The sequence below is a fragment of the Belonocnema kinseyi genome, chromosome 4 (assembly GCF_010883055.1).
Source record: "Belonocnema kinseyi isolate 2016_QV_RU_SX_M_011 chromosome 4, B_treatae_v1, whole genome shotgun sequence".
NCBI lineage: Eukaryota > Metazoa > Arthropoda > Insecta > Hymenoptera > Cynipidae > Belonocnema > Belonocnema kinseyi.
In genome coordinates this window covers 55,968,316-55,980,810 of record NC_046660.1, presented here as the reverse complement: position 1 = coordinate 55,980,810, position 12,495 = coordinate 55,968,316, and the positions used below count along the sequence as shown (strand labels likewise).

Genomic DNA, 12,495 nt, shown 5'->3' with positions numbered 1-12,495 from the left:
CATTGTTTCTCAAAATTACATTCTGAAACAGCAGGATCAAAATGATTTCAACGGATTGAAATCTGAAATGAAAAAAAATCTCCATAAAAAAAATTAAAAAATGTAAAAAATATATATAAAATCCCTTGAAAAAAAAGAGACTATCGATATTCGTCGACCTCCACGTTGGTGATAGTTGGGCAACGTAAACTTTGTTTGCGGCAGACGGAAGATAGATATTCGTGAATCATTTTGCTCTTACACGATGCTTAGAACTATTTATTTTTGATGATTTTTCTGAAAAGCGCATCGTTTATTGTAAAAAACTTCATGAATGCTTTCACAGAAATGTTGCCATTAAGACGCCATTTTGAAAATACTAAAACGAAAAATCGATCTTTGAACCATGGATTCTCAAATTTCAGACATTTATTCCACCCGTTAGTGAGATTCCAGGTTAATGACAGACTCGAAAATCTTTGGAAAATGGTTCACAAAAAAAATAGGCACGAAAAATCACGTTTTTTTTGTATGTTTAAACTGCATTTTGGGATAATAAGTAAATTTTTTGAGGAATTTCATTGGCACCGTCAGAAAGAGGAGATCTTAAGCAATAAAAATATATGTGTCTCAATTTTTTCTAGTGTCGAATAATCTTAGTTATTGGCCGTTGAAAAGCAGTGTACCGGTAGTGGCGTTTTGGCCGTTTAAGGGTTAAAGAGTTTCACTTTTTTCGAAATAGAATAAAATTCAATGTCCAAAAATACACTTCTTATTTTAAAAAAAGTTTAGAATGTCATGTTCGAAAATATGTAAGATATACCTTATGGAAATGCTAAGACCCTTGATTTCATTCTTTATAAGCAAAGAGATTTTTTGTTGTGAGTGAAAGGCTTAAAATGTGTTACAAATATATATCACATATTATTGTATTATATTCACCAATAGAATAAAAGATGACCGCCAAGATGAAGAGAAAAGTATGATTGATTACCATTTTTGCGATTTATTGGAAAACTGTTATTTTTTTTCGTAAAGAATATAGTTAACACTGAATCAAAAAAATATTCTGGTGTTTTATAAGATTGTATATCAGATATTCTGATGCTTATGATATAAGCTCTGGGTTGCTCAGATTGCCGTTCTGAGATATTGATATTTACATTTCACAACTCATTCCAAAAGAAAAAAATTCCATTACCTCACCGAGGCTAGTTAAAAAAAAACAAGAAATTTTTGTAATTAGCTTTTCGATGTAAATCTAAATATTGATGTTATATTGTGAAAACATTTGAAAGTATTGTGATCATGTTCCCGTGGATTTCTAGTAAGATTCAAAACACAATGAAAAATTAGGATCAAATAAAAATGAAATATATGTTAAGCTCAGTCTTTAGCTATTGTTCTGGCACAAAAATGTTCTACAGATTGAATGCCTCCTTCTAATTTTTGTAAGAGATTTTAATACTGATTATAGAAAATATCAGTATAAAACTATGTAGGATACGAAGAAAGGTCATAAACATTTTTATCCCCAAAAAAGATATACAATTTCGTTGAGAGGCACTTTTTGATAGGACACTTACTTTTTGTTTTATTCGTGAAAAATAACATTAAAAATAACAAAATAAACATTTGTCGAAAAATGACGAAAGTTACAAAAAAAAAGATTTAGCAGAGCCTGTTTACAAAATGCTGTCAAAAAACAAGCGCACAGCGCTAGTGTCACAATGAGAATGTGTACCTCAAAGCCTACAGATCTTTAAGAAACTTAATCTTTGATTATACTTAATTAAGTAGACAATTCCGAATATGAAAACGTTTATAAATAATGCCATTTAAAAGAGATATTTTTGATAGAAATTTATTCAAGCATTCCCTTGGCGCGCTCAAACTTGCCAGCGAACAATTTATTGCCAAACGTATCGTTTTGTATATGAATAAATTAATTTCATATATAATATAATCATTGATTGAAAGACAAAAGTTGTTTAATCAAAAAAATATCTAAAAGTTTGTTATAAACTCTGGTCATAAAAATAGATTACAAGTCAAAAATAAAACTTTTTGGAAACAGTACACAAGATACTATAACATTCTATTTAACAACACTTTTCGCCTAAATTGCGTCTACATTCAATATGAACAAATTTAAATAATGGAAAAACGACACTAGTTGCAGTAAAATGTTTAATAATAATTTTTATTTCACTTGAATGCGCATTTTTATAATGATAAAGATAAGATACTAAAAATGCTTTTGTTCCAATACTAATGTATATTCTGATATTTAATAATATAAATTTATTAAACTGATATACATTTTTGAGGATGGGTAAGAACTAAATTTAGTGCGAAATAAGAAACAAATATTAAAGTAATCATTAAACAGGAATGTTGTACTTCATTTTGCAATATCTTAATAAACAGTTAAACATGATGTACAAAAGTTTCCATTTTTCACGAAATTAAGTGTAAAGCATTAGATAAACACAAAAGTACAAACATTCACCATTTTTTACATCAATTGAAGAACGGATAATTTTATTTGTGAAGAATTTAGTTAAAACTTTATCGAAAAAATGTTCTAGAGCTTTATAAGCTAGTAAAGGTGGTACTCTAATCTTCATCTTGTAAGTGTTAGGTGTTCAGATTGTCGTATTAAGATACTGATATTTACATTTTATCATTCGTTTAACGAACAACATGCCATAACCAGATCGAGGCTAATTTGAAAAAATATAATACATTTTTTTAAATAGTGTTGATAAAAATCTGAATGTCTGTATGATATTTCGTGAACATTCAAAAGTACTGGGGACATATTTCGAAAAGTTTCTAGTAAGATTCAAACAGAATCAAAAATTAGGGTCGTATCGACACAAAATATAATTTATAATTGCCTCGTGAATAAGGATAATCTAGGAAGAAATTTCTGTTTTTCAATTAGGCTGCTGAATGTATTTTGCGCGACACCAAATACTGGATACTTTTAACAAGATGCGCTGATAAAAATAGACAAAGCTTTGTTAACAAATGTTTGCTCTTAAGCAAATCAGTCCTCAACAAATGATCAGAGCTTCGCCTTTTTCAAAGATTCAGTTTCAGGACAGGTGTCTTTATGGATAATATTTTTAAAAAGAAATATATTTATTTTCTACTCAAAAATTGGAAAAAAGAAACATATTAAGGACTAAAGAAGTTTATCTTTAAACTTCATTATCATTCATACCACTTACGTAAACGTGGTCTGCTTTTAATTATGTGAGGTTATTATCCAATTATGATAAAGTAATTATATTACCCAAATCATGATGAGTCACCTGACTTCACAAGAATTTTTATTCGGATTTTCAACTTTGAACATGATTTATAAAATTTTAAATTTATAAAATATTTTCTTTTTTTCAAGGCGATTTCAAGGTATTTCAAAGGAACATATGAAATATGTTTTCTAATATTAGGAACTATTTATTAGTTTTAACTCTTTTTAAAGCACTTATTGTTATTAAGTAAAAACAGTATTGCACAAAAATGACAGAACTTATTCACGAAGGCGGTGTCTCAAGTTCCTTTATTAGAATAGCAATAAATTCTGAATTTCAGGGCCGCCTTGTTGAATATTTTTGTCTAATATTTAGCATATCTTATCTCAATAACTATATTTCGAATGAATTTGGTTTTTCAAATGAAATATTTAAATTGTATTTAATAAACGTGAGAACAATAGCACTTATACATTCAACGGTAGCTTACATCAATTAACAGAGCGAGACTTTTTACCCTCGATAAAATCCAGTCGGCAAACTACGCGGCATAGACAGCTGACGCTGCGCTTACTGATAATGTTCGTCCGTTTGCGATTCTTAAACACAATATAAACGTTTTATCGAAAAATTAGCAATTCTTACTCCGAAATATGATTAGGTAGTTCAAGCATATGAAAATGACACAAAAATTATTCAATCTTGCCGCTTTAAAATTCAAAACTAAGTACTCTATTTGTATATATCTTAAACCAAAAAAAATATAATATTATCATTCATTGATTGTTAGCAATTGCATTGAATAATATTTTTTTACGATTTAAAGGGAAAAAATCGTTTAGCAAATCCTTTTTTTTTAAAGTACTGAATATTATCAATAAAATAACTTTATATATAATAATAAACTATATTTTAATAACAAAAGTCAGAATTATGTACAATGTATGTTGAAACACTCTACTTTTGCATTGAAGATTAATCACGTGGAAAATATTCCAAAAAATGCCGTCTTCGTCTTGAATTTGTTAGAAATAAGCGGTGCAAATGCAGAAAAGTTCTATATTTCCGACAAATTTACATTATTACTGCAAATATTAACCGCTTTTCATGATTTTTTTATTTTTATTTTTTTCAATTATATAAATAAATGTTTTCTGTTAAATGAAATTGAATCATCCATGATTTCAGAATGCCAGTTTTTCTACCTGTTCCGAAATCTCAATAACAATGCCCTGGTTCATTCGTTCCGGATAATTCGACTTCCTCCGAGGAGTCTGCCGACTGGATTTTGGCAAGGGTGAATACGGTCGCTATGGAAATACATGTAAAGCTATCACTGAGCGTCGCTGCTATTCAAGTGATATTGTTCTAACGTTTTTGATATTGTTAAACAAAATTTATACGTTTTATCAAAAAACCGTCTCTCATTGCTTCAGGATATGCTTATTTAGATAAGGTATGCAAAAAATAAGACATATTTATTCAAAATTCAGAACCTGTGCAGTTAGTGTTTCTTATTTCTCTAGCTAATCCTAAAACCATTGCTGACTTCCAAAACAAAATAACTAAGAAACAAAGTAAGCTCTGACCAAGGGCCCTCATGAAATGCAAAGCCAAAGGAGCACGTCTCCTCAAATAACATCCTACCAGAAACAGTGGTGATAATTAAAACCAACGACTGAAACAAAGGTAAAAAGAATAAAAAAGTAGTAAAATACTGAAGACTACATTTATATACCTATTATCGATCGCTCTTATCTCACACATTGAAAGTAGCTATTTAAATGTTTTGAAACTAATAAACTACATCAAAGCTGACATAGAGGAAACCAAAAAGGACACCAAACTCTTTAAAACTGACGCAGCTCAATTCAATTTCGATTTTGATGCCTCAAAGATAGAATTTAGCATATCCAAAGCACATTATCGGATGCTGAAAGAAAGTAATCGGGAATTGGAGAAAAAGTGTGGTTCACTCAAGCGACAGGTTGCCTTTCTTGAGCGACAAGCCCGCTTTTTAATATTTTGATTCACAATCTGTCTGATGATGAGAACTCTAACAAGGTTTTTTTCTCACTTGTTCTAATTATTTTTACTAGCGCTGGTTTATCACTGAATGAGTCGCGTATTGACACCATTTATCGCATGGGGAAGAAACGTATCTGATGTTTTTCAGTTTTGGCAGATGGAAGCAAGTGATTCTCAACAAACGCGCAGTATTCAAAAAGTTTAAACTGACTATAACACCTGAAAGGTCACCAGAGGAAAGACAAGAATGGAAAGCCCTATACCACACTGCCACCATGATAAAAAATGCGGCTTTTAAAGTTTTTGTTAAGGGTAGCAGTATTAGGCTGGAGGACCGTCAGCTCTTTTCCTCTGAGGGCAAATGCCTCCTAAATGTAAAGAGAAATAAACAAATTTCGACTGGAACAAACTCCTCGACAAGAAGCAAATCCAAAACACAGCAAATCACTTAACAGATAGATTTAATAGTTCTCTGGGCTCCTTTATAGAAAAAATTGCTTCAAAGCCGGAGAAGCTTAGTCTAAGAGTCAAGAACCTACTAGACTTGGTAAGGTTTAGCAACTTCCAGCAAAGAAAGAATTCGCTAATCAGGAAGTCACATCTCAATCTTCTAAGGGCAGCAATATTCGCATCTTTTTATGAAATACTCAAGGCCTTTTTAATTTTTCTGATATAGCAAATTACGGACTTAGCTCGCACAGCGTCTCCCTGCACGTGACATGAGTAACTTCACAGAATTTAGAATGACCTGTATTAATTTCTCCTACATGTACTTCTTTTAAATGTTGTCAGAGGGCATTTCAATTCATTGTGGATAATGTTTATTTTAAAACATCTATGGATACTAAGCTGTTTAAGTAAACGTTTGAGGAGGACCTCTCCGGGGTTTTATTGGGTTTTCCAGATTTACCAATGCCTGGGAGGCAATCTTAATGCTCTTATCGGCAACCTAAATGACCTGTCAGGGTTATCCCTCTCCAAAATTCCAAAAAATTGTATAAGCATAGGTCATTGTGTTCTTGTTGTGTTTAATATTGGCTCAACAGGCCTGATTTATTATTTTTAGTACTTCAATTGCCCACGACATCCGACCATCTTCCGATTCACTTTGATATTTTGTATTTCATACAGGTGAACAGAAGTGTGAATAGAGACTTATTTTTATTCTACAATAAAATAATTTGTAATGAAAACCGCAAATGTGACTATATACATGAAATGTATATTTCTAAAAAATTTGCGTACTCAAATGGAGAAATAAATACCCTAAATAATGATATTATTGCCACATCCTCATTTGTCGCCGATAAGTTGAATTTACTTGCAAAGCCTAAATGACATACTCCAGGAAAGAAACTTTGGCATAATAAAGAAAATAGAGTGGGGCGCCGCAAGCTTAAAAAATCTTTTGATGTCTTTAAAAGTTTGGGTTCTGCCGATACGAAGGAGGCAAAATATCTAGAAATATGCACTGCTAAATTCGCTAGCGGCTCATAATAATGCTAAGGATTTTTAAGCAGCAGCCAATAGATTTAGATTGCGGGCTCCTTCTACTAAAAATGTAAGCATGCATGCATGGAAATACCTCTTAGTCTCCATCTGATTGGGGCTCTCATTTGCGTACAGTGGATTATAAACAATCACACTTGATTGGACTGTGATATCTCCATTCATGAAATTACATACTCTTTATTAAAATGTAAATGTAATAATGCACTAAGCGAGAACGGGGTACTCAATATATTTTTCAAAAATCTTTCGAAAAATTGGGAAGAGTACTTAGGGCACTCTATAATTGGGTCTGGGCGAGGAAAGTGTCGCATCTAGCTGGTTCAAAATATATGAATTTATGTTGCATAAAAAGGTTGATGATTCTGACCCTTATAATGACCCGGGAATTTCCCTTATAAATAGTATTGCTAAGATCTTCTCTCAGATACTGTTGACAATATTTCCTACTTGGGTCAAACGGGTAAACATTTTCCCAGAAAATCAAGAATCTTTGCTTTTTATGTAGATTTCAAAAAGGCTTTTGACTCTGGCGTCTTGAAAATAAAAGATCACTCCACTTAAGTAGTATCCAAGTCTTCTTACATCTTAATATCTATCTGGACTTTCAATCATTTCTGCATCTTAGTTGACCTTTTTATTTAACTTCTATTATTGCTCAACTTAGACTTTTGGGCTCAATCAGGGGTTGTATGAGTTTTGGAGAATACAAGTTCCCTTATGGCACTGCTGGACTCTGCCCTATATGTAAACTGTCTGTCACAAAGCACCTTTATTATTTGCTATCTGTTTGTATTGCCTATTCTTACTCAAGAATATCAATCTTAGGTCACCCACTAAACTCGAAACATCATTTTCGTGTATCTAGTTTTCATTCTCTATTAGATAACCGGCGGTTTCAAATATAAAAAAGGCAGAAAAGTCTACAGAATCATATAAGGGGGAACTCGTAGCAAGGCTTGTGCAATTTCTGATAAGCTGAAGTACCAGCGAATGACAAACGAATTTTCGGCAAAGGGCTCGGATTTTGTCACGTGAGAAAAAAATGAATTAAAGCTATCGATTGCTCAAGTTCATCTAATTTATTAAAACTTTAAAAGTAAGCAAACTTTTAATAATTTATTAGAATAATTTGTACATAACTAAACCCCAAGTAAGAAGACATCAAGATGTCTTAAACTTGGAAATAATATGTCGATTACGAAAACATAAAAATATGTGGTTTTCACATCTTCTGCAATTAATAAAATTTTCAAATTTATTTCTGCTTCACGCAATCTCAGGATACTAATCAATTTACTCAAAGCTTTATGAAGAGCCAAAAATTAAACGTTTGAGTATAAAGTTATTTTTTTCTAATTTTTTTTTATTGATGATCGAGGAAATATTAAAAGCATCGTTATCGCTTTTCCGTAATGACAATTAGGTTATTTAGAAAAATTCTAATAGAGAAATATTTTTAAAGTCACACACATGATCTAACTTTTATTCCAAATAGATAACTAAGAAGAACGTTACATTAATCCACATGATAACTATATAACGTGTGTAGATTTTTTTAAAAACAGTTTCAAAAGGCGTAGGTTCCTATTGTTTTTTTTAATATTCTGTAAGTAAATTAATTTCGTCCAAAATTGCGATTTACACATTCTATTTTATAGCGACGTATGTTAACGGCTTTGCGGCCTACTGGAATTTCGTGAGTTTCATCTTTTGTTAATGAGGTAATCTTGCTGCTTTCCATGTTGATTTTTACTCGTCCTCTGCCAGCCTTGCGACCAATATGTGAATATATTCCAACGATAAAATTACTAGTTTCTAATAATGCATAGACTTCACTATTTCCTGTTGATAAGACAAGTTGTTCTTCTGTCGGGATAGACGCGAATTTATTATGACCGTCGCGTACGTAAATTAACTTATTCGAGGGAAAAGTATATTTCCGAAATTCAAATACCCAGCGCGGACTCCCATAGGGAGTGAGCCGTATATATTGTAGCTGATCGAAATTATATTGATGTCCTGGTCCAAAATCGAATTGGGCAGATGGCGCCAGGAATCTGGCATGAGGAGATCTAGATCTGATACGAGTAGGAGATATGGTAAAAGAAGAAGGCCTAGCTGGCGAATCAGGTCTGGTTAGAGAATCAGATCTGGCTGGAGATTCAGGTCTGGCTGGAGGAAGAGAACTTCCAGCAGAAACATGTCTGCTTAATGAAGAAGTAGATTCGCAACGAGAAATACCAGATATAGGCTCGTCATCAGGTAAATATTCAAATTCCAAACTTAAATCTGCAACCAAAAACAGGGAATTATTTTTTAAGAAATTTTGGTGTATCATACAGAATTCTAATTTAGAAAATATTGCTCGTGGGACACCCCTGGTCGCTTTTGTTTAAGTAAGGCCCAAGGGCCTCCATACTCAATTCTATAGTCGGTAATGGAATGCGGCGCCACAATCATTCATTTGATCATATTTACCAATAAAATGAAGTAAGACCACCAAGATAAACACCAGAGTATAAACGACCTCCATTTTTCCAATTTAGGGAAAAAAGTTATAATCGCTTTCGTGAAAAATTTATGTAACACTGTATCAAATGAAGATACTGATGTTTCATTAGCGAATATATGCGGTAACCTAATTGGTATTTCATATTTCTCAGCTGTTTACATTGTCTTTTTGAGATAAGCATATTTAAATTTCATAATTTATTTTAAGTTAAAAAATTCCATTACCTCAATCACGGCTATTTCGGAAAAAATCTGAATCTTTATCTAAATTTTTCCAACTATTTAAGGGGTTGCACCACCTTATAGCACGAAAAAATAGGTATATTACGGGAATTTGTTTTGGCTCAATAAAAAGACCAATCAAAATTTAATAAAATTGGGATTCATAATACTATCAATAAAGTATTAAAAATATTTTTTATAAATTCTGTCATTACAAAATGGCAGCTGCGCAGCATTTTGCCGCCGCTGCACTTACATTTTAAAGTGTCCACGGCCGGAAACCTCAATCCCGTAATTTTTGTCGTGGAACAAAAACCCAAACTTTTTTGATATATTTTAAAAAAAGCAAGAACCATACTTAGGGCTTTTTCTATATATTGATTTTAGCGACATAGTGCACCTTTTAAAAAAAGTTTAAAATTTCATGAAAAAATCGTTACAAGATAGTTTATAACAAAAACTATTCGCTAGGTAATCGATTTTTTAAAAATTCTACAGTGGTGTAACCCTTTTAAAAGTATTGTGGGTATCATATAGAATATTTCTAGTGAGATTCATATTGAAAAAATTAGCCTCACATAGACTTAAAATATATGACATGAATGTCTTGTAAATAGGAGTGATATGCCAAGCAATATTTTCTTGTTACTGAAACTGTTAAATAAATTTTGCACGCCCCTAAAGAAATTGTATCGCAACAGATTATGAGAACTGCGTCACTTTTCGCAAAATTTAAGTGTTAGATTAGTTTTGTTATGCATGTTATTTAAAAAAATATGAATAAAATTTATGAAAAAATTGTTAGTTTAAACAAATATACTTGATTGAAAAGTTTTGTCTTTCTCCTATATTCTCAAACTAATTGCGTCAGACTGAATTTACTTGCGTGAAGGTATTATCATATCAGGATAAACAATTCATATTAGCTAAATCAGACGTGTTATTCAACTTGAATTTCGAAATATTTTTTTTTTCGAAATATTACTGAAAGCAGTACCTGAATGTGTGATAAAAAATCCACTCCGCAAATATGATAGACCAATTATTATTCATCTCGATGGTATCGTAATTAAAAAATGAGCCAGAATTTATAAAAATCTAACCAGTGTTTGAATAAAACTACGACTTGATCACCTTGCTCAGGGCTAGATAGAACAATGCTTGTCTCGTGCAGCCTGAGAACACGGAGCGATCCAAGGACTACCGCCTTCTTCATTTTTCCCGCAAGTGTCTTAGCATATTATTGACACGCATGGAAACTTTTCAGGCTATTAGCGAGTGAAAGCTTGGCACCCCCCAGAGCGCCGATGATAAGGATGATAAGGATGATAAGCTAGTGCCGAAAATTGGATAACGAACACGGTTCGCTTCTCGATGAGAATATAAAGTTCCAGTATGTGCGGCATTTCTCATTCTCTACAATTGACTCGATTTCCCTAGGAGCATTTAGAGAAGCGATATTAAGGTTAATGCCGAAAGAGTGACAGAGATGGTAATAAAGCACTCTTAGTGCCGCGTTATGCCTTTGGATGTAGGTCGCTCCCGCATGAGTTGGACAACTAGATAGTTTGTGAGTTAAATGCTCGGGGTGTGCATGACACGCCCTGCAGCTATCATTGGGAATGTCTTGGCTCAAAATGTGGCGACAGTATGTTAAGGTGGAAATGACACCGTCTTGGCGTGTCAAAATGAAACCCTCTGTACCACACTTCAATCCGGGCGATTTAAAGAAAGCAAACGTTAGCTCACATGACATTGACTGATCCTCCACCTTTCTGTGGAAGATGCCGTGCATCCTCTTATCAAAGAGCTGTTCACGATAGTTTTTCTCTTGCGCTTTCTTAATCCAGGCTTTCAAAAGTGAGTACTCGAGATAGATAAGATTCAATGCATTTTGCTCACCCCTAATACATGAGTTAAGTCCGAGTGTTTCAGCAGCCTCCTCTGCCGTTTTGTAGAGAAACGCTCCTTTGCCCACTTCTTAGTGATTCCTGACCATTTTAAGAAGAGGGTCTCATCCATTTAAGACTGTATGTGCTGTACCCAGATTAATCCTGTTACATCCTGAATGCGGCTCTGTGGCATACCGAGATATGTATAAATCTCTCTAGCGCAAAGGTGTCATAGATAACTTCTAACAACGAGCTCAGGATCTTTAGGGATGCCATTAAGTTTTCCTTGCTTCAAATAAACCTTGACACATATGAATAACCTAAATTCCATTCCAATTTCCTTAGTATTTCGCTCGACAATCCCTAGAGCTAGGTGTAGTTGCTCTTTGTTTTTATCATAGATCTTAAGATCGTCCATGTAAAATACATGAGTGACCTTGTACTTTCAATATGCAGATTTGCTACACCAGTATGCATCGGAAAGTACAAGTACAAGTACCCATAAAATAGCAAAGTGCTAGATATAGTATCAATAATGTAAGGCAAAAGAGGAGTGGGCTCATGGTGTCGCCCTGAAAGACACCTCTCTCACCTCTCTCACCTTTAAGCTTTTCAAAAGACAGATGATAAGTTTATGGGAGGTCGAATTAGAAGCTTTCCGATCATTAATCCAGGCCATCGATAGGTCACGCTAATAGAATGCTGCATCTTTGCAGACACATCTTTCGATACACAGGTTCTCCAGACACCCCGCTACGCCTTTCTTTGAGCCTCGTTGTTCATACATTTCATGCCACACTGTTTCAATTGCCCAAGCAATCCTAGCATTTAGGACAGCTGTGAATTTCTTGTACAGTATTTTCAGACAAGTGATTGACCTGTAATTCTTCGGGTTAGCTAAGTTGTCTATTTTCGGCAGGAGTATTGTGCGCCCTTCCACCAACCACTCTGGAATCGGCTCTTCCACTTCAAATATGAGGTGAAAATACGGGCCAAATGCTGATGGTTTAAAGAAAACTGATCAGGTGTTATCAGGGCATCACACAGCTCCTTGAATCCATTTATATTTTCTGAGTCTTGTTCCA

At 33.3% G+C, this 12,495-nt stretch overlaps 1 protein-coding gene across 1 annotated transcript in view; it reads left to right on the top strand.

The window, feature by feature from the left end:
* The window catches only part of LOC117170902 (piggyBac transposable element-derived protein 3-like), a 5,492-nt gene extending 993 nt beyond the window's left edge, over window positions 1–4,499 (top strand). Inside the window, exon 3 of the mRNA XM_033357949.1 lies at window positions 4,434–4,499. Coding sequence (XP_033213840.1) covers window positions 4,434–4,499 — 66 coding nt within the window. The remainder of the gene's footprint in view (window positions 1–4,433) is intronic.
* Window positions 4,500–12,495: the final 7,996 nt, after the last annotated feature.